The sequence below is a fragment of the Phocoena phocoena genome, chromosome 5 (genome assembly GCF_963924675.1).
Source record: "Phocoena phocoena chromosome 5, mPhoPho1.1, whole genome shotgun sequence".
NCBI lineage: Eukaryota > Metazoa > Chordata > Mammalia > Artiodactyla > Phocoenidae > Phocoena > Phocoena phocoena.
Genome location: NC_089223.1, coordinates 106258993 through 106285877, shown reverse-complemented (window position 1 = coordinate 106285877; position 26885 = coordinate 106258993). Strand labels below are relative to the sequence as shown.

The window sequence follows — 26885 nt, the reverse complement described above, 5'->3', positions numbered from 1 at the left end:
TTCTGCAGGAACAAAATAGTGTCAAACTGTCTTCCAAAGTCATTGTACCAATTTACACTCTGTTTCTCCATAATCTAACATTGTGTATTATCAGATTTCTTAATTTTTACTGTCTCACAGGTATAAATTCTCATGTGATTTTAATGAACAATTTCTTGAATATTAATGAGGTTTATCTTCTCATGTATGTTGGCAATTCCTTTTCATTCTTTTATAAAATATGTTTTTCCATACCTCCTTTTTTATATAATTGGTATAATATCTTCTCAAAATTTTCTCAAAACTTTCTAAATTTATTAGAGTTAGTTTTGGTTTGGGGTTTTTTTCATAAATTATTTTGGTTGCATCCAGGGCAGATTTTTTTTTTTTGGTTTATTTTATGTTTTGCCCTTTATGCTATAGTCTTTCCTCAACTATCTGATGATTCCTGGAGAGTTCCTTATTTAAGAGTTAAGGAAGACTATCTGGGAGCATTTTGTATGTGGATAGGCTTGTTGACTGGAATACCCTGTTTTAGGATGGCTTGGTAGACAGCCAGATCTTAACTGGGGTCTTACAAATTCCAGAATTAAGAGGAGTTTGCTTTTGTCCACAGTGCTCATACCAACTATTTATTGTAATTCTCAAACAGTTTATTTTATTCCTTTAGGGATGAACCATTTTGTTTTTTGTTTTTCTTTTGCTTAGAGGATAAATAACTGGCCAGGGGCTTCCCTGGTGGTGCAGTGGTTGAGAGTCCGCCTGCCAATGCAGGGGACACAGGTTCATGCCCCGGTCCAGGAAGATCCCACATGCCGTGGAGTGGCTGGGCCCGTGAGCCATGGCCGCTGAGCCTGCGAGTCCCGGAGCCTGTGCTCTGCAACGGGAGAGGCCACAACAGTGAGAGGCCTGCGTACAGCAAAAAAACAACAACAAAAACCAAACAAACAAAAAAATAACTGGCCAATACTGGGGGGCTGGTGGCAGGGTTGACTCTTCTGTTCTTCAGCCTTTCAAATTATCTTTCTCATTTCAAACCTTCTTCTGACTGCTGCTGTTCACCATTGTTCCTGCCTTCTATGAATCTGAAGCCTCTGAACTGAAGAGGCTGAGCAAAACTTCTTGACTGTATCATAGGTTGTAGCTTCCTTCTTTCTGTTTCTTGTGACAATACTCTTCTATATGCAAAATGCTTTACAGGAGTTTCTTGAAGTCTTTCATCAGCTCAAGGCCTTTTTCTGTTCTCTTCCTTGTTATGAGTTTATACATTTTAAAACAGTTCTTTTTAATGTTTTAATGAGGTTTCTGGGCAGGCATATGAAAAGCAGTCTGTTAACTTGATTTAGAATTCCAGATTTTTATTATAAAAGCTGAGAAGAGAAGAATGCAGTGCTTGACCAATGGAATGTCTTTTTCATGAGACACGTGGGTGAGAGAGATATTTTTTGTTGGAGGACCTTTTTTGTTGTGGTTGTCATAATGTGATTCAGATTTTGGAGCAAGTTTTTTAATCTTCAGGCTGCTCCATGATAAAACTGTGGGACACCATTTGCTTTGGAATCTATGCTGCTAGGACCCCTCAGGATCTACACATAGAACATCTATTTCTAACCTAGAGGCAATAACATCTGTCAAGATCATTGAGGGGATTAAAACATCACTTGTAAAGAACCTAGCACAGAAACAAAAATTTATTAGTTAAGTAACATTATAGTGCTGTCTGTTATCTGGTTTAATTTTTATACTATTAATAGAGTCCTTGATTATTTAAAGTTTCTGGTTGGTATCCTTATTTCCTTTTTCCTGACTCCCCTCACTCTGAAAAAGGAAACTCTGTGGGTTATTCAAGCTTTAGGTAAAGAGAAGAGCCTTACTGATATGAATATGCAATAACAAATTTCCTCTAAACTCTTAGAACTGTCAGACATCCTTGTAGAGGGAATGTTCTGTCTTTCCTTTATATGCCATTGAAAATCTTTGATTTTGATTTAGAGCTGCAATATAAATTCATGATTGGGTGGTTTTTCCTCTTTGATATTGTCTTAAAATTTTTTAATGTTTTCTTTTAACTGTAAATTGTACAGATTGGCATTTTCCTCCAAGTTATATTAGTTATCATGTTTAAGGTCAGAAAACACTGGCTTAAGGTCTAGTTGATCTATCAAAAACTTCTCTCCTTTTCTAGGTTATCTTGGAAGATCTAGGACTCCAAAAATGTTTCCCTTGAAGGATGCTGAAATGGGTGCCTTTACCTTCTTTGCCTCTGCTCTGCCACATGATGTTTGTGGGAGCAACGGGCTTCCTCTCACACCAAATTCCATCAAAATTTTAGGGCGCTTTCAAATCCTTAAGACCATCACGCACCCCAGACTGTGCCAGTATGTGGATATTTCTCGGGGAAAGCATGGTAAGTTGCTGTTGTTGTCTCCTATTTTGTGTTCTCTACCCTGTTACCCTGGTTAGGTTATAATATACATTGTAAACATATAAAGTAATCAGTATGTGTGTGTACAAGTGCCTTAACCTTTCACTCTAGCCAAACTGCATTATTTGAGTTTTCCTTACTACATTTGAATGATTCATATTTCCTAGATATGAGAATCAAGATTTTTAATTTTCCCTTTCAGGGAAGCCACCTATTCTCAAGCATTTCTTCACCTCTCTAAGAAGGAAATGAAAGTTCTAAAGTTAGAAACTTTAGAATTGTTTATGAGAGTGTATTTTATGATTGAAAGTAATAATTTGGGTTAAGTTTCTTCAAATGAAAAGAGAGTCACTAATTTTTTTACCTCTTTGGAGCTGCATTAGTCTTTTCATACAGGATTTCATTTGGAAAAGTTGAACTATATTGGTTAAAAAGTCAGTGTTTCACTGGGAAGATGTTTACTGCCTTTTTTTCTTCTGTAGCCTGTATCTTAGTCCATTCTGGCTGCTAAAATAAGACACCATAAACCGAGTGGCTTATAAACAAGAAAGGTTTATTTCTCACAGTTCTGGAGATTAAGGCACCCGCAGATTCCACGTCTGGTGAGGCCCGCTTCTTCATTGACAGCCATCTTCTCACTGTAACCTCACATGGTGGGAGCGGGAAGGGTGTTCTCTCAGGCCTCTTTTGTAAGATCACACCTCCCAAAGCCCCACCCCCAAACACCATCGCATTGAGGATTAGGTGTCAACATATGGATGTGGGTGGGGGGGACACAAATGTTCAATCTGTAGCACCCCTTGAAAGTGCTTATGTTAGCAATATTTTAATTATTTTAAAATTATTTTCGAAAGCTTAATTGCATGCTGAGGTTCCATTTCTTAGAATTATTTTAAATGCATCTCACTGAAATATATTTAATTTTTCTAACAAAATGATTTATGAAAGTTAACCCTATATACTTGCTGATATTACCCTGTTTTTATTCCTACAAAAATGGCATTTTCAGGTGTTTCAACCTAACATTAATTAAGACACTCAAAAAATGCAAACTGTATTTCCTTTATTGTTTTGCTGAAAAACAGGCTAAATGATACTTTCAAGGTTATGCCTCTTAAAAAATACTTGCTCTGAAAGTTTTCTAGACTGAGTAGAAAATGTTTTTTGTAATAAATATTATTGATGGCTAATATTTATTGAGTGTTTATTATATATTAGGCAGTATTCTAAGCTTTACATATTTTAATTAACTTAATGCTTACAACCTTACCATGAGGTAGAAACAGATAAGGAAGTTGAGGCACAAAGCAATTAAGTAACTTCTGGCAAGTTTGTTGTTTAAAAACAAGCTAACAAAAAAACCTTTTGCTAACGTTTTTATTTGATAAATGGCTTCAATGACGTTAACTAAATTATAGAACTCATTTGGGGCTTTTTATATAATCGAGTACTTGATAGATATGGTCAATCCCTGAATGCCTCAAACACCACCCTGCCAACCCAATTACAAATACTAAAGAATTTCCGCTGTGGGGTTGACCTAGTTCCAAAATCACTCCAAACTTAGCAATATAGTGGACCCTCATTATTGTCTGTAGCGAGTAACCATAATTAGTATTGCTGTTTTACATCTGCAAATTTGGAGTATGCCTGTCTTCCCAAAGTCTTGCCACTTTACTCAGTTCTTAGGACTTCTTCATCCTTGTATCCTGAAGTGCCCTTTATTTCTTCCCACTGTGTCTGGAAGCCTGTTTGGAGCATCACTTCATATGACTGCAGTCTTGCCTCTGTCCAGTTTTCCCTAGGCTTTCTTTTCATGGGATAATTGACTCAGTAGTCCTAGATACTTCTTGAGCTCCTTCTTTTCATCCCACTATCTAAATGAGGCCATGTAAACACTAAACTAGGAAAAACCTTATGACATTATCCCTTTGGGGGACACAACTGCTAACTGCCCAGGAACCATCTTTTTAGTTATAAATGTGAGATAGGAACTAATCTCCTTAGACACTGTTAGACTCTCTTAATGTAGAACCCAGCTCAACATGTAGGTAGTCTCTTTAGGCCCATCCACCATATTGCTGGTTACTCTGTTTCCCCTGCTTTCCCTGCTCCTGGACCTCAGCAGCCCTTTCTTCTAGGGACACACAGGTCATGGATGTGTGTAAAATTCATATATTTTAAGTTTGGCTGCCTGGAATGAAAATATCAGTGATTGTCAAAAGGTTGGGGAATTTGATTCTTTTTTAACTATTGGCAATGTTCATTGTCCTGAAAAGTTGTATGCATCATAAGGTGTAAATAAATTAGAATAAGTGTCGATGTGAAGGTCTTTTTGTTCCAAAACAGCCCAGTCATTTCAGTTGAATTTAGTTTGAAAAGTTTGAAAAGGCTCTACTCAACAGCCTCCTTAGTGAACAACACATATTTCTCGATGATTTAATACCACATGATTTTGGTTTGGACTCCACTTAATTGTCTCCTCAAAGAATTTTGATTTTGGTTCCTTTCCCCCCTTTATTCTGTTCTTACTATACAGATATCTCAGTTTGTCATTGTTAGTCCCCCACCTCCCCACCTTTCGCTTTTTACTTGGAGTAATGTGTGACATTATGTTTTTACATGTTAGGTTAGTTCAGAAGTCAGGCTCTCAATGTTTCCTATGGATCATTCAAAACTGATTCAAGATGATGTTAGTTTCTTGCTAGCTCAGCAGAATAATGTATTTAAACTCAAGAAGAGTGTACATTAGAATTTGTGCACTTGATTTATTAAAGAGAAGTTGAGTAAAATATCTTTAAAAGAAAAAAGCCAATAAAGCATGAAAATACTTAAGTTAACTTAATCTTTTTCTTTTGAACTTGAAATCTCAGCAGTTTTAGAAGCAGAATAAGGATTATAAATGGTAATACATTCCATTTTATTTGGTATTGGTTACCCAGAAATCTTTTGTTTATTGCTGGGAAAATCAAGAACAAAATTATTTTAACTAATAGATTTGAAATTTAGGTAGAGAATAATAGAATTGTTAAGAACCTATAAAATAATGTATTCGATATCTCTAGCTGCATATATATTTCAACCTAAGTGTCTATATCAGTTTAGAGTTCCATCAAAGAAACAAAACCAGTAGGCGATAGATAGCTAGATAGCTACACAGATATAGATTAATTGCTTGGAATTGGTTTATGTGATTTTGGGGTTGGGTAGACTCATCTGAAATCCATAGGGCAGGTCATCAAGGACAAGCTGAAATTTTAGACAACAGCTGAAGTCACAGTCCAAGTGTGGAGTTTCTTCTCCAGAGAAGAGTCTATTCTGCTCTTAAGGCCTTTACAACTGATTGAATCAGGATCACCCAGATTATCTAGGATAATCTTCCTTACTTAAGGTAAACTAATTGTAGATTTCATTTATTAAATGCCTTCACAGTAACACCTAGATTAGTGTTTTAATAACTGGAGACTATAGCCTAGCCATGTTGACTCGTAAAACTGACAATCACAGTAACCTAGTAACAATAGTTTTTTAAGCACAGAATTTTTCTTTATCAGTTTTACTGTATAAATATTTATTTAGAGATTCTCTTTAAAAGGTAATGAGCTAGTCTCAGTTTTTAATGTGAATAACAAAAGAATGATGCAGTAACTATATTCTAATAACCTTTCATGCTTTAACGCATTTACAATTTACCTCTTTAAGTTAAAAAAGTTTCTTTTAATCTTTCAGTCTGTTTTAGTCCCTCTTTTTATTCAACTACTTTATTATCTGTCTTGCTTAATACTGTACTCTCTTCCATTTCTTAGCATTGACTTAAAACATACAGTTCAATATGTACACTACAGTTATACTTGGCATTCAACTATTTGTTAGAAGAAAGATTATTTCGCGGTTCTGGTATGTTCTACTCTTTAAAGTTCATCTTGGTGTCACATTTGTTTTTTATAAATAATGCCACTACATTGCTGACTTATATTTGGCACATTATGATTCTCAAATATTTCTGTCATATTTTATTCTGTGAAATATATTATTTTATAACAAACAGAAGTTATTTTCAAATAGTGGCCGTGAGTTTCAGAATGAAGACTCTCTAACGATATTTTGAAAAAACTGGTTCATATTGGAAACATTGTTTTGGTATACACTCTATTACCTCTGGGAGAATCTTTGATATTCTGCCAAGGATTATGGTTCTGCTGTCTTACAGTAATACTTTAAAGGCCCATAATATCCTAAAGCTTTGGCAAACTCTGGCTTATGATATTTTGAAGGAGTTTCCTGAAGAAGCCTGATATTTTTTTTTTCCCTAAATCATTTTAAGCCTGACAAACTTTAGGCTAATGCCAAACACTTCGAAAATCCTTCATAGATATGGAGACTTATGAATATATAATTAAAAATTATTCATTAATGGGGTATGACCATTTTAACATATTCTGATGGTTTTGTTTTACATTAAAATCAGTACTATTGTGGTGTTATTATGCCTAGTTTACAACATAGGCATATACTTTCCTATGCAGGACGCACTTCTGTTTAGACAATGACTGTCATTATGTGAGACTCATTCATTTCTAATGGCTACAATGAGCCTTTGCTCAAGTTAACTCATTTAACAAGTATTTTTTAATTAGATGCTTATATGTTTGAGGTATAATTCTAGACACTGGGGATGCATTTTAAACAAGACCAATGTCCTTCCTGCCATCATGAAATGCATTATCTAGTAGAGAACAAAGGCATTAGATAAAAATGTATACAAATCTTTAGGAGTTGAAATAAGTGCTACAAAAGAAAAGTACGTTGTGGAATAGATTATATGATAGGAGGAGCAAATTGATTTGGGAGGACCAGGAAAGTGTTCCTGGAGGAAATCATATTTAACTGAGTAATGAATAATAATAATAGCTAACTCTTAGGGCTTCTTATGTGCCAGGTTCTTATTATGTATTAACTCATTTCAACCTCACAACAGCTCTATGAGGTAGGTACTGTTGTTTTATGGAAGAGGAAACCTTGGCATAGAGAGGTTAGCAAACTCCCTCAAGGTCACATAACTAATGAGTATTAAACCTAAAATTTGAGCCCAGACAGAATAGTCTGTGCTCTTAACCACTATGTTTCATGATAGGAGTTAAGTGGGAGGAGGAACAAGGAAGATCATTTTAGGCAATGGGAATCCATGTGCTAGTATTTTAAGGTAGGAAAGGGGAAGGAAGACCAGTGTAACTGGAAGTTGGTGAGTGACAGACAAAATAACAAAAAATAAAGCTAGACAGGGAGTTAACGTATTCAGATTTATTAATTATTATATTATCACTTAGGTTTTAGTATGAAAATATGTTGGAGGGGGAATAAGAATTAATATGAGAAGATTAGTTAAGAGATTGTTGTAGTAATCTAACGAGGGATGATGTTGGATTGGGCCCAGATTGTGGCAGATGGAGCAAACTTTACAGATTCTGGAAACATTTGGGAAATAGAAAGAGCAGGGCTTTTTCTTTGGATTTGAGAAAGGGAGATTACTCCTAAATTTGTAGCTGGAGCAGCTGGCAGGATAGTGTTACCATTTACTGAAACAGTACTAAAGGGAAAGGCTTAAGGAGCAAAATAGAAATTCAGTTTGAGTCCTGTTGTGTTTGAGGTAACTTTTATACTGAAGTGAGAAACTGGCTATAAAAGCCTGGAGTTCAGAAGAGAGTTCTGGGCTTGAGATAAAATTTAAGAGTCTTTCAACCTTGGAAGTAAATAAGGAGAAAACACAGTCTGAAGACCCAGAATCAAAGGTGGAGGCACTAGAAGCATTTAAATTTGGGTAGAAGAGGTACCAGTCTACAGAGGAGACTGAGGAGAGGTAGCCAGATAGGTGTAAGGAAAATTGACAAAATGTGGTAAGAGGGAAAGCAAAGGAATGCTGCTTCCCATTTTGGTTTTCTGACAGTATTATTTATTTTTTCCTTCTAGAACTTCACAGTTGTGCTAAATTGCTTGGAGTTCAACTTTGCATGCTCTTCTCTTTATTGAATTGAAGAACTAGAACTTTTATCTCAACTTTCTTTCCTATTTTATTCCTTTGTTTCCCCTCATTAAATGTTCTTTCAAATTTAATTTTCTTTAAGTTCCTGTTTAGATCACTTGGAGTTTTTTTCTGAAAGGGATAGTTTTCATTTATAGTTTTAAAATTTTGTGTTTCAGATCATTCTATATAATGCCACCACCTCAGTTTGAGCTTCCAAGATGTGACCCATACAATACCCTGCCCTCACACCTCACATGATTGCCTGTGTACCACTGTCCTTCATCTCTCCTCCCAGCAGGCAAGACCATACCTTGAATCAGTCCTTCCCATCTTCTGCTCTCATTTTTCTACCTTTGCCGTTTTTCATTTTCACCAAACCTCCTTGCAGTTATCACTATTTCTGGTCCCTTTTCACCTTTACTTCTTTATCTGGTCTTAGCTTGCCATCTGTATTATGTGTTTACCTTCTTCCTTTTTTAGAACTCATTTTGCACAGATATTCATAGTACCCCGGTTTCTTTCTCCTGAAATAACCTTATCAAATCTCCAACCACTTGTGAGCCCAGTTGTGCTTTTCTCTCACTCTTACATTCTTTCATCTAAAAAGGAAAAGAGTTTGTTGATCTGCTGCTGTATCAGACAACGTGTTAGTCACTAGGTACCTGATGATTACATTAAAAATGTATAGACCTTCAAAACTGTGCTGTCTTATTCTTAAACAGTTGATCTGTTGGAAAATAAAAATTACATCATGATATAGATTGTGCCCACCCAAATTTTATATTATTACTAGTCTCAGCAAGCCCCATGATGTTACAAGTAACCCCAAGTTGATTTTCTGTTCTTTCTCCATAGTCATGATTCAGAACATTTCTACTTTTCTCAAATTTCTGAACTCAGTTTCAAAAACCTTATATTTGAACCAGACCGTCAAGACAATTTGTCCCTAGCTCCCAATTTCCCCTTCACTTCAAAATTTCTTTATACCTTCATCCAAGCTTTTTCTTCTCCTAGTCTGTGTCAGAAGAAGGATTACTTCTTTTTGCCAAAGGTAAACTTTTCCAGCTGTTTTTCCTGATGCACATGGGAGAAATTCTAGAGAAAAATACAAGATGAAAAGAAATTTTTATTTAATGTGTTGTTTTATTACACATTTATCCTGTTATTCTACATATTTGATTTTTATGTAGTTAATGTAGACTTTGAAAAGCTCTTTTAAAATATCATTTGTACTATATGTTAATAACTTTAGTGGGGTATATTATTTTGTTATTAAAACATTGTGTTAATCAAATATCAAGTGGAGTTGGTGTTTTTTTTTACTCAGAGAGACTGGTGGTGGTGGCTGAACACTGTGAACAGAGTCTAGAAGACTTGCTTCGAGAAGGGAAACCCGTGAGGTACTGTATAATATCAGGACAATTACATGAAAAGCAGAAATTGGCAAACAAAAGGCATTTTAACTAGAAACTACAGGATTTTAGTTTCTTCTGTTACTTGCTTAATGATAAAATCCAGGTGTAAATTTTCACTTTAGGAAATTTAATTCACAGGCCTCATAGAAATTCAACATTGACATTATCCAGTGTTCAGCTTTTGTGAGGTAAGCATTCTGCAAAGTACTTGACAAAAAATTACTAAAGAGGATATACAGGAAAATTTGAAATCTTTTTAGTACCAAGCGTTTCTCTAGCTGAGTTTTAAGAGTATTTCCTGAGAGAAGTACATGGTAACTTCTCACAGGGCACTGGTATTCTTAGGGACATAGGACATAGTGAACTGTGTAGAAGGCTAGATTGAAGAATAGAGAGAAATAATAATCATGGCTTGGGTGGAATATAATCATACAGTTTAAATTCAGTTATTTCAGGGGCTTCCCTGGTGGTGCAGTGGTTGAGAGTCCGCCTGCTGATGGCAGGGGACATGGGTTCGTGCCCCGGTCCTGGAGGGTCCCACATGCCGCGGAGCGGCTAGGCCCGTGAGCCATGGCCGCTGAGCCTGCGGGTCTGGAGCCTGTGTTCCACAACCGGAGAGGCCACAACAGTGAGAGGCCCGCGTACCGCAAAAAAAAAAAAAAAAAAAAGTATAAATTCAGTGACACATGAAATTTACTTTCTAAGGCATTTTTGGCAAGAAAAGTGGTCTAAACTTTCTTACAAATATACTATTAAATGAGCTTAACAGATTTTCTGAAATTATCTTAAAGTTATGAAAAATGTTTCTTTAATGAATTAAGTTGTACTAAACCAATGAAAAATATTTGCCATGAGCCTTTACAGGATTGTAATTATCCATCCTAGATTAAAGAAATATTCTTATTCTTAGTCAATACTCTTTAATCATTGCTATATTATAGATGAAGATAAATCTTTTGCATGGGAGGAAAAATGTGTATCTTACTAAATGGTAGTAATTTAATAGCAGCAAAACAAATAAATTGAATAAAAGTACTTTCCTTGCTACTTTAAATGGTTTGGTTTTAAGTGGTCGCTGGAATGAAAGATGCAGATATCAAGTATCCAGTTGCGTCACTTGCTTTTTTAGAAAAGTCTAAATCTGACCATGGTGATAAAAGTGACTTTTCTATATATTTAACCTAACTTAGTAAATATGTTTTTATAGGTATAACTTTTGCATGTCACAAATCTTTAATTGTATTTTTTTAAGAACATATTACTCTTTGCCCACCAGTTTAAATTTACACTTTAATTTATAGGCCACCAATGCAAAAAAAAAAAGTTCTCTGTGAAAGCTAGTTCACATTAAAATTGAAAACCAATTGTAGTCATGTCTTTAGGAATTTTAACTGAGTTTGGGTTAAATTTGTATAAAGATTTACAATGCAATATGTATGATGAAAAAGCCACTAACTAGCTAGGCAGCCTTGGACCGGTCTCTTAATCATTTTCCATATCTGTAGAACAAGGAGTTTTACTTGAACTAGGGATCATTCTAGAGGAAGTTATTGTCAACTTTATATTTTATTTAATATAAATTACATGTGATAATATATTAATCAATTGCCCTTATAAGCATATGTTTTCTTATACTAATATATTATACTAGTATATTAATCTACTATTCCCCATTACTTAAATGGTAGATTTTTTTGACAGAAGAACCCATGACAAGTCTAAGTGTAAAATTCAGTACTATAATATTAAAGGCAAGTTGTTTTAGAAACGTCTATTTTATGATCCAGCAATCTTCGTCCTAGGTAGAGGATCTCCTTAAATTTGTGCCCAAGAGGTACATCATTTGCCTCCCTGTAGTCCCAGCCCTGCTTTGGCATTTAATTAAGAGAAATGAAAAATGCATGCCCACCAAAATATTTGCACAAGAATGTTCCCAGAAACTTTATTCATAGTAGCCCCAAACTGGGAAGAACTCAAGTGTCCATCAATGGGAGAATGGGTAAGCAGATTGTGGTATATTAATCAACAATAAAATGGAATAAACTACTGATACAACAACATGATCCTTAGAAATATTATGCTGAGCAAAAGAAGCCAGACACAAAAATCATATTCTTCCATTTATATGAAGTTCTAGAACAATCAAAACTCATCTACGGTGATAGATATAAAAATAGGGCTTGACTCTGGTTGGGAAGAGGGCAATACAAGTACTGATTCAAAATAGCCTTGACTGAACTATCTGGGGAATGGAAATTTTTACATCTTGATTAGGGTATTACTTATGGTGCATGTTCTTGCAAGACTTGTCAAAATTCACTGACGTGTACACTTAAGAGTGTGCATTTTGCCTATGTAAGTTATACCTCAAAAATTTTTTAAAAGCCTGTTGAGTTATTTACTTGGCTTGAGTTGTGAGTCTCTCATATAGCAACAATGTTGTGTTGTTAATGAAGATGCTTCATCCAGTGGCATACTTGTTTGTATTTCTTTGTTTCTATAAGAAGAAATAGTATGAATTAGTTATTGCTGCTTAACAAATTACCTCAACACTTAGCAGCTTAAAACAATAATAAACATTTATTAATTTATACAATTTCCCTGGGTCAGGAATTCAAGAACATTTAGCTGGGTGGTTTTAGCTCAGGATCTCATGACATTGCAGTATATCAGCTGGGGCTGTAGTCTTCTGAAAGCTTGACTGGGGATTCAGTCAACTGTTCCTAAGTTAGCTCACTCAATTGGTGCCAGTTGTTAACAGGGGGTTTATTTCCTCCCTACCTTGAGGGCCTTTCCATAGACCTCTTGGCTATTCTCACAATATGGTGGTTGGCTTCTCAGAGTGGGTGAGTGAGCAATCTAAGAGATGAGAGAAAGCGAGGTGGAAGCGGCAATGCCTTTTATGACCTCTCCTGAGGAGCCACACATTGCTATAGCTTATTGGATACAGAGGTCAGCCATTAATTCTATTCAGTGTGGGAGAGGATGTGACACAAGTATGTGAATCCCAGGAGTCAGGGGGCATTGGAGCATCTTAGAGTCTGGCTGTCACAGAAGTCTTGGAGATCATACAAGTACTCAAAAAAAAAAAAAGGGAGAAGGTAGGAATGAAATACTAAATCAACATTAACACTAACTGGAAAATAAAGTTCCTAAAATTATTCAATACTCATTAGGGGACTTGGGACAGAAAAAAGGAAGAAGTTTACCCTATGAAGAGGACAGATTATTAAGGGAATATCCGGAAGTATCAGAGGACATAGCTATGCTATGATTGGAATTGCTCTACATCATGTAAATTGATGTTACCCATGGTCTTGTGCTCCCAGCCATTCCAGAGGACTTTATAAGCCACAAGTAGAGTAGGTCTTGTCATCAGGGTGGTAGTAACTGTAGGATGTTCCTTCTGATCTCCACATTTCCCTCTTTGCCCATACCTGTCCTTCCTTTACTTACTGAAGAGAACTAAAGGAGAGAGAAGCTGGTGACTCAGAAGACAAATTTCCATTTTCATCATTTTACCTCACTCTACCCTTTTACTTTATTTACTTTTGATTGTACTATATAAGGATATAATTGCCATTGCTTTGTCAATAAGATTAAATCCATTAGCTCATGAAAAGTTTTACTTTTCTGTGCTTGTCATCATTTATCGTTGTTTTAGAGATAATAAATCTCATAGCAATGGATACCAGTAGCCTCAACAGTGTAAAGGTATAAAGAAGCCACCTTTCTTCAGTGCCCTTATATATGTCTTCATGAGGATAAAATATTATAGATGGAAGCATATTCTTTGAGTAGGTAGCAGAATATCAATAAGATTAAATGCAGATTTCATACTGTCTTTCATGACATTTACATGGTCTTTTTCATTTATTTAAAATAGAATGTATGGTAGTCTTATGGGTCTTTGTAATTTCTTCAAGTGATATATTTTTAAACATTTTTGTAAAGTATTGTTTTTAATCATTCTGGTAATAGATTAACATTCAATATTTTCCTTGTTCGTTTTGGGATATAACATTCAGCACTTACTGCCTTTGAGTAGAAATGATTCTCTCAGGTTCAGTTCCAAGTTGTTATCTGATCCATCCATCTAAATTAGCTTTGTTGAAAACTATTTGACTTTCCATATATTTGGATTACATTAGTCTCCAATAACAGAGCAGGTTTCATGTGCAGAGTTGATGTGCTGCAGTTTTAATTAATTCTATAATCTATTTATGGAAAGTGAGAAGATGTTCTTATGGTTTATAAATCAGTTCTTTCCCCTACTGCCAAAAGTAAGCACCCTGCACCTGTAAGAAAGGCTGATGCAAAGTAAACAGGAAATCTATTTAGATGGGATTGCTATTTGAGATCCATGATTTTTACTTGTACATCTGTCTCTAACTGTTGCAAAACTGTAAGCTGCCAGTTGTCTGGTAGTTATTTGCAGTTCATTGTCCAAACTTAAGCATCATTTAAGGCATATATCTTACTGGATTTATATTTTGAAGAAAATTTTGCGTCTTATGTAAAATTGGTGGAATGGGGGATAGAGGAATGAAAACTAGAAACTTAGAGAAGAGTCTTGTATCAGTTTACTCACTAACTTTTTTCATGATAAATTTAATATCACTTAACTAAGCAATGTTGTACTAAAACATTATGGTAGTAATTCGTATTACAAATGTATTGTAACTCAAGACTATCTTGAGGTTTCAGATCTCACTAGAAAATTAAGTGTTCTTTCTTGTTATAATTTTAATAGCCATAAAACCCTTTTGAGAATTCATGTTATCCAAACCAAAAATAATAATTTTGTGCTATGACCTGGAGCTTATAATTGAGTCAGTCTTTTATGAAATAATTTTATTTGTGAGGGTAGTTTGCTAACCTGGTTTGAAAGAGAAAACTCATTTTCTTTAGAGTCTATTCAAGCTTGAATATGAGGAATTAATTTTGTAGAAAGCTTCTCTCTTTTCAGTGGCTTTTATATGTTACTTGTGCCAGAGTTCTCTCTTGCCAGTATCCTCTCCAGTTTCAGTTAAATGATCAAAATTATTTGCTGGAAACATAGAAGCATGGAATTCAATTAAACTCCTATAACCAGTACATTTCAAGAAAAAAAGTACAGCGTTTGAAAGATTTGTTTGAAATCATCTCATTTGGTGCCTGTGAATCTATTTAATTGCTACCCTAAAGCCAGATTCAAGGTACTGAAAAGTGGAGAAATTTAAATTTCATCTCACTTATAAAATATTTTCCAGAAAATGTTAAAAAAGAGATATACCTTTTGTCACGCCTATTAAAACAAGCATGAGGGAAATGGTTTGTCTTTTAAGTCTAGGTGCTATTTGGAAAGCATTTCCTGTTTGTGTTATTCAGAGCATGTACTTTTTCTTAATCTATAAAAGTGCCAGCAAGTATACTTCATAGACAGATATTCAGCAGAGTTTTGGCACTTGCAGTAAAGCTCCTGCATTGTCCTTACATTTGCAAGTGAAGGCAGGGTGAGTAGTGCAGGCAAGTTTCTTTAATAAAATGTAGTTTGTCATATGTTTTTAGGGTTATGATTTTGAAAATTTACCAGAGAACCATCAGCATTGCAGAGGTTATACATGAGACTTTGATGGGAAGCAGGCTATGTCTGCAGCTGTTCACTAGCTTGATGGAAAACATGATATGACTTACTCGGATGAGTAAGTTTTATTTGCCCCTATTAAACGATTGCCTACTCACTGAATTAGATATGCCAAGGAATTTTGAACACATGCTAGAATATGCTCCACAGATGGCTAATGAGCCACGGGTCATAGTCATCAGAAATAGGTAGTAGATACTCTTATTTTAGAATATAACCTGGTGGTAAAAGTTAAGGCTCTCATACATTTTTTGCCTTCAAGGGCCCTAGTTTCAAAATGCATTTGAAATTACCACAGTATAGTCAAGTAACTTAAAGATTTATATAACTGATGTATATTTTTCTTCCAATTTTACTTGTCTTGTTTAAAGACAGAAAATAATAGAAAAAAAAGATGGTCTTCACCAGGCATGGAATCTTGCAGCCATCTTTTGCTTTCTCCCTCTCTTGTATCGTTTATCCTATTTGCCAGTCAAGTATTGTTAATACCACCGCCGTGATATTTCTTTTGTCTCTGCTGTCCTCTACATTGTTTAATTCAGGCTTCATTAACAAAGAGCTTGACTTTTGCATTGCAGCATTCTCCTAACTGGTCTTCCTGCCTTTAGTCTTTCCGTACTCCAGTTACTCCTACTTTCTGCTGCTATATTAATATTGTTATAGATGAGTCCATTCCCTGCTCAAAAACATTTTGTGGTTCTCCATTTGTGTGTGTGTGTGTGTGTGTGTGTGTGTGTGTGTGTGTGAAGAAAATGCATTTTTATAGGCATAGGACCTGACTTTAAACTCTCTAAATTACTTCCAGAGTATCTAAATTGTTCAAGTATTTTCACTGTAGCCAATATATGGTTGAAGAAATTGAGTGCCAGAGAATTGAAATATACCTTGTTGAAGACCAAGCTGTCTTTTTGCCCAGTGTAGATAGCACAGTGTACATAACACTTCTTCAAGTAATTCACTTACCTCTGTCTGCCTCTATACCATACCACTGAACCAAAGCACAAATTGTATTTTTCTCCTCCAAATTCCTTTATTACATTGTATCTCTCTAGTTGTAAGGTACCTTTCCCCTCCGAAATTATAATTGTTTTCCTTGCAATTATTTAATTAAGGAAGGTATGGTTTACTTTCCCTTAATTAACTATACATTTTTAACATGCATACAGCATTTTTTACTTTTTCTGTCTCCCGAAATTGTTAGCGTAAGAGTTTGCATATAGTTAATGTGTTATAAATTAACTGTTAAATGAACTAATTATGTTTTTAGTTTAGTCATGCAGTTTGAATTCTATTTCCCTATTATCTTCATTTTAATCATGTGTCATAATTATATTTCCCAAACAAATGAGTTTTGGTGAAAGTATATTGCAAATGTATCTTGGTAATTTGTTTATGATTTTCTTGGAAATATATTTATTTCTGAGATTTATTATTTTCTTTAAAAATGGAATGATTCGAGGAAACAAATTGTCGATTTCCTTTCTCATGACTCTGGGGAAGAATCCACTTCTAAGCTCATTCAGGTTGTTGGCAGAATCCAGTTCCTTGCAACTGTAGGAATGAGGTCCCTGTTTCCTTGATTACTATCAATGAGGGGCTGCTCTCAGCTCCTGAAAGCCATCTGCATTCCTTATCATGTGGCTTTCTCCATCTCCAAAGCCAGCAATGGATAATATCCCTTGTATCACATCTTGCTCTTGCCTGGAATCTCTCTTATTTCCTATCTCTAATCTCTAGATCCAGATTTCAAGGACTCATGTGATAAGGTCAGCTGCACCATAGAATATAACGTGATCATGAGGGTAAAATCCATCATATTCATAGTCTTGGGGATTATGCCAGGTGTACATCAGGGTACAGGGATTTGGGGAACCATCTTAGAATTCTGCCTACCTCAATTTGGTTAGTAAAGATTTGGGAAAATTTTATGGCAAGTGTCATATTTGGTGTTCTCTTTCGTATTAGTAAATCATTTTGGCTGAGATGGTGGGAACTGTGATGTGTCAGGGGTCACCAAGACCACTTCCAGTTTCAGTGATTCAATAGAAGCACTCACAGGACTCAGATGTTATTATACTCATGGTTACATTACACTCATTGCAGCAAAAGGATGCAAAGCAAAATCCAACAAAGAGAAAACAATGGGGCACAATATGGCAGAAACCAGGCACAGGCTTTCCAGAGTTCTCTCCCAGGAGAGATGTAAAAGATGTCCTTAATTTCTGCACCACAAAAATTGTGACAACATGCACAAAGTATTGCCTATTAGAGAAGCTGGCCTGAGCCTAGGAGTGAGAATTTGTATTGGGGGTTGGTCACAAAGGTACATAATGCCTGTGTGACTGATTGCAGTTAATGATGCTCCAGACCATCCCACACACACACACACAGAAGGAAGCAGGTGTTCAACATAAATCACATTGTTTGCACAAACTATCTGGACAAGCTAGAGTGATTCAAGCCTTCAAATGGGCAAAACACTTTTATCAGTTAGAGCATTCCAAGAGCATAATTCCCCAAAGCCCACTAAGGGCCAGACAGGAAAGTAGGCGCTTTGGGGAGAATGTGCAAGATTTGAAACTGATGAGAGATTCCTTTTTGAGGAGGTATCAAGGTAGATTTTATAGCTGCGCCAATAATTTATGAAATATGTGTGACTTTATATAGACTAATGGTTGCTGGTCTTGTTCAGTTAGGATTTGTGTAAAACCTTTTTTTTTCATTCATCAGCAAAGTATTAGCTCTCCATTGTTGCTGTAACATATTGCCACAAGTTTAGCAGGTTAAAGCAACACAAATTTATTATCTCATAGTTCTATAAATCAAAAGCCTATTGGGCTTGGGTGGTTTCTCTGCTTCAGGTCTAACAAAGCCAAAATCAAGGTGTTGGTGAGGCTACATTTCCCCTGGAGGCCCCAGGGGAGAATCCATTTCTAGGCTTATTCCCGGTGTTAGTAGAATTTAATTCCACGCAGTTGTAGGACTGAGATCCCTGTTTCCCTGCTGGCTGATGGCCAGGAGTTGTTCTTAGCTTCTAGAAGCCACCACCATTCCCTGGCTCATGACCCCATTTCTTCATCTTCAAAGCTAGTAGCAGCAGGCCTAGTCCTTCTGATACTTTGAATCTCTGACTCTTCTGCTTTGCTCTTCTACTTTAGGGGTTCACATGACTACGGTGGCCCACCTGGATAATTTGGGGTACTCTCCCTACTTTAAGATCAGCTGATTAGCAACCTAATTCCATCTGCAAAGTCCCTGTACAGTAGTACCTAGACTAGTGATTGAATTAAAACCTAGGTGACAGGAATCTTGGGAGGATTCTGCCTACCACATTCTATATACAGATAATTACCAAAGTTTTCCCTCCTCGCTAATATCTAAATTTCATATTATTAATTATACCTCAATTTCTAAAAAGCTAAATGAGGGAATTCCCTGGTGGTCCAGTGGTTAGGACTCCGTGCATTCACTGCTGTGAGCCTAGGTTTGATCCCTGGTTGGGGAACTAAGATCCCACGAGCCATGCAGCATGGCCAAAAAAAAAGATAAATGATTAATTAACTAAGCAATAATCCTTGCAACAATTATAAGCATGTTTAACCTGTGTTTTTTTTTTGTGTGTTTTTTTTTTTGCGGTACGCGGGCCTCTCACCGTTGCGGCCCCTCCTGCTGCGGAGCACAGGCTCCGGACACGCAGGCCCAGCGGCCATGGCTCACAGGCCCAGCCACTCTGCGGCACGCGGGATCCTCCCGGACCAGGGCACGATCCCGTGTCCCCTGCATCGGCAGGCGGACTTCCAACCACTGCGCCACCAGGGAAGCCCCTAACCTCTGTATTTTTGATGAAAGAAATTTTTCTGAGTCACTCGAGTTGCCAGTTATCTTCAGAAAACAACAAATCAAACTTTAATAAAGTTTAAATTCAAACTTTATTATATGCTATTTTCCAGAATTATAGTCAAGAGTAAAGTAAACCCTTTGTTTATTAATATAAAATTCTTATTGTGGAGAGGGAACTACTTCAGTGTCCATGTACAAAAAGGTTGGCCAGAAACCATGTAAATATGTTGGTATAGAATGCTGACCTGTTATTTTCCATTAGAGACACTTTTTTTTTTTTTTTTTTGTGGTACATGGGCCTCTCACTGTTGTGGCTTCTCCCGTTGCGGAGCACAGGCTCCCGACGCGCAGGCTCTGCGGTCATGGCTCACGGGCCCAGCCGCTCCGCGGCATGTGGGATCTTCCCGGACTGGGGCACGAACCCGTGTCCCCTGCATCGGCAAGCAGACTCTCAACCACTGCGCCACCAGGGAAGCCCCATTAGAGACACTTTTTAAGCCAAATACATCCTTAGTTGAAATTTTTAGTGAAGTAATAGATGCATGTTATTTTGATAGAAAGAGAACGTGAGTGAGTGCACAAGAGTAAGGACTAGAGTGAGGAAGGAGACTAAATTTGGGATGGGGAATATTTGTAATAGAGATTATAAACTCATTTGAGTCCAGGCAAGTAATTTGAGTGAAGTGTACTGAACTGAAACTGGGTTAAACTGGAAAGTAGGTAACACATCAAAAAGATGCAGCTAATATTCAGCTCCAGCTCCTGTGTTGCCTTGTAAGAATGTGTCCCAGTGTTACTGTCTCTTTCAGATTTTCAAAAGAACTCAGAATCTGGATTCTTACGTGAAATCTCTGAATTTCTAAACATTTTCAAGTAGTTAAAAAGTTTTAAAAGACCATGATCCAAACAAAACAAAATAATGGGCCGAATTTGGCCAATGGGCAGCCAATTGGCAATATCTGATCTAAGAAGTTAAGTTGTTGCTAGAGGAAGATACTCTATGCTTTGTCTGATTTAAACAGATGGGGTCATTGTGAGAAGAAGTGAAGAGTACTGGGTTTTTTAACTTCTAAGAATCATTCACTTATTTAACACATTGGAGAGAAAAGATGAAATATCTGCATTTTCTAATTTTACTAGTGAGGTGGGAATTAAAAGATTGTTTTTGTTTTAACAGCAGAATGATCTGAGAATGATAGGGCCCATCTGTGTTGGAAATTATTTTCACCTATGATAGCTTTCTACTTTAAGAAAAGCATGTGTGTAGCCTCAGTAGTCAACTATCACAGCATTTTTTTCATTTACTCATTGTTTTGCCTCCTATTAAACAAATTAATTCCTTCAGTGAGTGAGGACACTTTAGTAAACTAACTAAGGAGGTTTGTGTTAGGAGTTGCACTGACTTTAAGGGAACACCTTGTATTTTATTCTGTGGTATTGTCTATACGCATGAAAGGCAAAAGAAGGAGGAAATAGTAATGAAATTGAAATTAACCAGTACAGTTTCCTATTGGGAAATGTTTGAAAAGCAGAAACTTCTGAGTTGATAAATTATAAGGTGTCAACATGTAAAAGAACACAAATAAGTTCTTGAAATCAGTCTGTAAGAGGCTCAGAGGGTTTTTTTATTGTTTTATTTTTGTCTTTTTTTTTAGCTATACTTTTTTTAAGTGCTTGTGGTGGCGATTACAATGTACATCCTTAATTTATCACAGTCTTCCATGATTAATATTATGCCAATTCATATATAATGTAGGAATCTTATAACAATATGCTTCTGTCAGTATTTACCGTCCTCCCATCCTTTGGGTATTGTTGTCATACATTTTACAATTTATATTTACTTTATATATATTATAAATCTGACCATACATTATTTTTTTGCTTTAAACAATTTCTTTAAAGACCTTGAGAAATTAGGAAAAAAAATTCTTTTGCATTTAACTACATATTTACCATTTCCTGAGCTCTTTATTCCTTTGTTTTGATCCAGGTTTCCATCTGGCCTCGTTTTCCTTCAGCCTGAAAAACTTCCTTTAAAATTTCTTTTAGTGCAAGTCTGTTGTTGACAAATTCTTACAGATTTTGGTGATCTGAAAATGTCTTTATATTACCTAACTTATTTTTTTCTTGACTAGTATTTAATTATAAAAATGTCAAACATAGCAAAATTGAAGGAATTATACAATATACCTTTATCCTACAATTAACATTTTTGCCAACTTTTGCTTTATCATATATCTGTCCCTCCCACTACCTGCTCATTAACTCATTCTATTATTTTGATGCATTTCAAAGTCAGTTGCACATATGAGTACACTTTATCCCTAAATCTTTCAGCATGTATATCATTAAGTATAATTTAATACGCATGCTTATGATTTCTTTTTAGGTAAAATTTATATTCAGTGAAGTATAGAAGCCTGTGTATCATTTGATGGGTTTTGAAAAATGTATATACATCTCTGTAGCCCAAATACACATTAAGATTAGGTCTCTACCATCATCCTAGAAATTTTCCTAATGCCTTTTCCCAGTAAATCTTTGCCATTCACCCCACCCACAACTCCTAGAGGCAACCACTTTTCTGATTTTTTCACCTAAGATTAGTTTTGCTAATTCTAGTACTTTATATAATTAGAATTATACAGTATATACCCTTTTCTGTAAAGATTCTTTCACTCACCCTCATGCTTCTGAGAGTCATCTATGTGGTTTCATATATTATAACTCATTCCTCTTTATTGTTGAGGTGTATTACATTTTTTGAATATGCCATGGTTTATTTAGCAGTTATCTGTTTATGAACTCCTGGGATATTTCCAGGTTTTTGACTATCATAACAAGTTGCTGTGAGCGTTCTCATAAGTCTTTATCTACTTATTTATTTATTTTTGGCTGCATTGGGTCTTCGTTGCTGTGTGCAGGCTCTCTCTAGTTGCGGAGAGCAGGGGCTACTCTTCGTTGCAGTGCATATGCTTCTCATTGCGGTGGTTTCTCTTGTTGCGGACCACAGGCTCTAGGCACACAGGCTTCAGTAGTTGTGGCACGCAGGCTCAGTAGTTGTGGCTTGCATGCTCCAGAGCACAGGCTCAGTAGTTGTGGTGCACAGGCTTAGTTGCTCTGCAGCATGTGGGATCTTCCTGGGCCAGGGATTGAACCCATGTTCCCTGCATTGGCAGGCGGATTCTTAACCACTGTGCCACCAGGGAAGTCCCTCGTAAGTCTTTCTGTGGGCAAATGTTTTCATATATCTGCGTATATATGTAGCAGTAGAAGTGATGGCTTATATATGTATAAACATATGTGTCTGTGTATGTATACGTATAAGTATATAAGTATATGATTAATACTATTAGAAACCACCAGACCTTTTTCCAAAATGTTGTACCTTTTACGTTTCCTACCAACAATGTGTGAGAGCTCTACTTCCTCCATATCCTTGCCAGCAGTTGATGTTTTCATTCTTTGAGTCGTAGTGAGTATAAAGTGGTATCTCACTGTAGATTTAATTTCCACTTCCATGATGACTAAAAATGTTGGGCACTTTCTGTGTACTAATTGGACATTCATATTGTGACATACATACCTGTTCAATTTGGAGGATCCCATTTTTAAGTGGGTTATTTGTCTTTTTATTATTGATTTATAGGCATTCTTTGTACATTCTCTATATTCTCCATATATAGAATTTGCTAGATATTTTTTCAAGTATTTTCTGCCAGTATGGCTTGTCTATTCTTAAGGTGTACCTTGATGAACAGAAGTTATTATTTAGAATGAAGTCTAGTGTACCAATTTTTCCTTTTTTGGTTATTGCTTTTTGAGAAAACTTTGCCTTCTCCCAAGTCATGAAGATATTCTCATATGTTTTCTTCTAGAAGCATTACAGTTTTAGATTTTATGGTGGATCTTTGATCTTTCTGAATTTAATATTTGTATATGGTATTCAAGTTCAGTTTTTGCCATATGGATATCCAGTTGTTCCAGCTCTATTTGTTTAAAAGATATTTCTTTTCCCATAGGATTGCTTTAGTGTTTTTATTGAAAATTAAATGGCCATGTAATTGTAGGTCTGTTTGACCTTGATTTTGTTTCATTTATCTCTTTTTCTATCCTTATGCCTGTCTTAATTACTCTAACTTTATAGTAAATCTTGAAGTCAGGAAATATAAGGTTCCCAACTTTGTTCTTTTGTTTCAAGATTGCTTTAACTATCCTTGGTTTTTTGCATTTCCAGATAAATTTTATAATAACTTTCTCAATTTCTAAGAATGTCTGTTGGTATTCTGATTGGGATTGCATTGCATCTACGGACAAATTTGGGAACAACTAACATCTTAACAATATTGAGTCTTCCAATAAATGAACATGTTGTTTCTCTCCAAATTTTTTTAAAATTTATTTATTTAATTTATTTTTGGCTGTATTGGGTCTTCATTCCTGTGTGTGGGCTTTCTCTAGTTTTGGCAAGTGGGGGCTACTCTTTGTTGCAGTGTGCGGGCTTCTCACTGCGGTGGCTTCTCTTGTTGCAGAGCACAGCCTCTAGGCACGGGCTTCAGTAGTTGTGGCACACAGGCTCAGTAGTTGTGGCTTGCAGAGCTCAGGCTCAGTAGTTGTGGTGTATGGGCTTAGTTGCTCCATGGCATATGGGATCTTCCTGGACCAGGGCTTGAACCTGTGTCCCCTGCATTGGCAGGGGGATTCTTAATCACTGTGCCACCAGGGAAGCCTTCTCTCCAGATTTTTAAGTCTTCCTTATCTCAGCAATGTTTGATAGTTTACAGTGTAGAGTTCTTGTTCTTTTGTTAAATTCATTCCTAAGTATCTTATGTTTTGATATGACTATAGATAAATTTGTTTTATTTTCCAATTGTTTGTCGGCTAGTATGTAGAAATGCAAGCAGCATAGGCATGCAGTATATAAAAATACAAGCATGAACTAGGTCAACAAAAATAAACATAAGACCTATAGATTGTAAGAAGAAGGAAGAAGAGAAAGGATAAAAAGGGGAGGAAGAGTTGGAAACATATTTCTATTTAATGATGATATGGTTGTTTGTGTGGAAAATCCTAAGGAATCTAAAAAAGTACTCTTTGAGGGGCTTCCCTGGTGGCGCAGCGGTTGAGAGTCCGCCTGCCGATGCAGGGGACACGGGTTCGTGCCCCGGTCCAGGAGGATCCCACATGCCGCAGAGCGGCTGGGCCCGTGAGCCATGGCCAATGAGCCTGCGCGTCCGGAGCCTGTGCTCCGCAACGGGAGAGGCCACAACAGTGAGAGGGCTGCGTACCGCAAAAAAAACAAAAACAAAAACAAAAACAAAAACTACTCTTTGAATTAATAAGTGAGTTTATAGTAAGGTCACAGGAAACAAGGCCAGTATAAAAATATCAGCAATAAGTTGTTAGAATGTGTTGTTTACTTATCAGTAAATTGCCCAAACTGCTTAGTATCTAATTTTTTCTTAAGTGTGTTAGATTAAATCTTCCTCTTGGAAGATCAAGTAATCCAGTGAGGTAGAAAGCGATTATTTAATGTAGTCTTTGAATAATATTAAGGCCTAGAGCAAATTCACTAGCTCATAGTCCCTAGAACTTAGATATGAAACTATTTTAGGTAGACAGGGTGCCAGAAATCACCAAACTGGGCGCTTGTGCTACAGCAAAGGTGACTTGACAATTTCTGTCTAGTGGTCATCTGAGATGAGATAGTTGGAAAACTGAGATAGCCATTGTTTTTGATGATAATAAATACTTCTTTAATGTTTTAATAAAAGATATTTTTGACTGAATGGAGGGTGATCCTATCTCTGTGTGGATATGGGGTGCAGTCATAATTGCTAGCAGGGTCAGAGCTTTTCTCAGAGAGCAAGATTGGATCTGATCAATTTCTTGAACACATACTTGATTTTAGCCCCAGTGGACAGCAGAATAAAACATGGGAGAAATTGTCTTTGTTTGAAAACAGAATTGAGAGTGGAAGTTGTCAAATGTCCTTTTCTATCATAGAATAAGCCCCCATAAAATTTTAAAATTTGAGCAAGTCTGCAAGGGTAAGCTTGTCAAAATATAGCAAAACTAACCTCCAGATACCTAGAAGAGTTAACTTGTCCAAAGGCATTCTTTAAAATTATTCATCTGGATGGCACTATACTCTCCAAAACAATTTCAGTTTTGACATAATTAAAGGTTAGAAATTCTTTTAAGCAATAATTGGCCAGAATTTCTTGAAGCTATTTCTGGATGGAGGGTCACGTCATCAGTATGCAAAAGGACCTCTCTCTACAATGTCAGCAGGCAGACATCTAGTTCACCTAAAAGCTGTTCAAACTAAGGAGGGGAGGACTATCGCTGGCTCTTTGTATTTTTCTCTCAAAACAGATTTTTGCCCTGACAGAGTGGGCCATTTTTGCTTATTATAATCTTACAATAGTATTTCCTTATAGGCTTTTTGAGTAATGTTAAAAAGCCTTGAGATAATATTTATGTTGTATAGTTTGGCACATAAGCAAATATTGTCTGTGGTTTCAAAAGCATATGACAGGGCTTCCCTGGTGGCACAGTGGTTCAGAGGCCGCCTGCCGATGCAGGGGACACGGGTTCGTGTCCCGGTCCGGGAAGATCCCACATGCCGCGGAGCGGCTAGGCCCGTGAGCCATGGCCGCTGAGCCTGCGCGTCCAGAGCCTGTGCTCCACAACGGGAGAGGCCACAACAGTGAGAGGCCTGCGTACCGCCAAAAAAAAAGCAGATGACATATCAAAAAAATCAATCAAAAGATTTACCAACAGAAACTGACTGACTTTAATAGATACTAATTAAGATGATGGTCAGTGGAAAGGTAGTTATAACTTTTCCTTTCCTCTTTTAAATGTTAGTCTTGAAAAATTATGTCAATAATTAATTGGCAAAAAATTTTAGGAGCTATCTAAATGAGCTTTCTCTACATTTTTTAATAGGATGTGTTACACATTACACCCTAACCCTTGGTATATAATGAGGGAATGATATATATGAGGTCTTAAATAAGTTAATGTTAGCACTTTTAAGAGCTTTGGGACATTCTTTAAGTGGAGCACTTTTAAATTTAAAACATTTAATCATATCATTCATAAACAAGAGGGATAGAGAAAAGGAAGGGACACAGTATTTTTATTGAGCACATACTATATTGTAGTTACTTTGCTTATACTTTTCATAGGTAACTTTAAGGTTATTACTCCTAGTTAGTGAGTGAGCTAAGGTTTACAGAATATCAAATATCTACTAAAGTCACAGTGTAGCATAAATAGTGAACTGTGCCTCTGAAAGGCCTGTTCTCACTGTAGCCTTTCTTAGAGCAACAGTACTCCAGAATCTGCCTTTATGACAGGTCCTGTTCAAACAGCACAGTCTTTTGACAGAATGAGCTGCTTTAAATTTCCAAGTTCAATGAGTCCTATCCATTAATTATCAGACTATCTTGATGGCTCTGTGGGGACTTCTTTGTTTCCTGGCATTTTTATCCAACTAGAAACCAGAGAACCCAGTGCTTTCACTTTGTCAGACAAAGAAGCAAGCAAAACTTGTTTCTTTATGAC

General features: G+C 36.3%; 1 protein-coding gene across 4 annotated transcripts in view; it reads left to right on the top strand.

Annotated features, from left to right (window-relative positions):
* The first annotated feature begins 2193 nt into the window (after positions 1-2193).
* TBCK (TBC1 domain containing kinase) overlaps positions 2194-26885 on the top strand; it is a 224696-nt gene continuing 200004 nt past the window's right edge. For all 4 annotated transcript variants that reach the window (XM_065877597.1, XM_065877595.1, XM_065877596.1 and 1 more), the window contains exons 1-2: positions 2194-2386; positions 9754-9826. In XM_065877597.1, coding sequence (XP_065733669.1) covers positions 2194-2386; positions 9754-9826 — 266 coding nt within the window. The remainder of the gene's footprint in view (positions 2387-9753; positions 9827-26885) is intronic.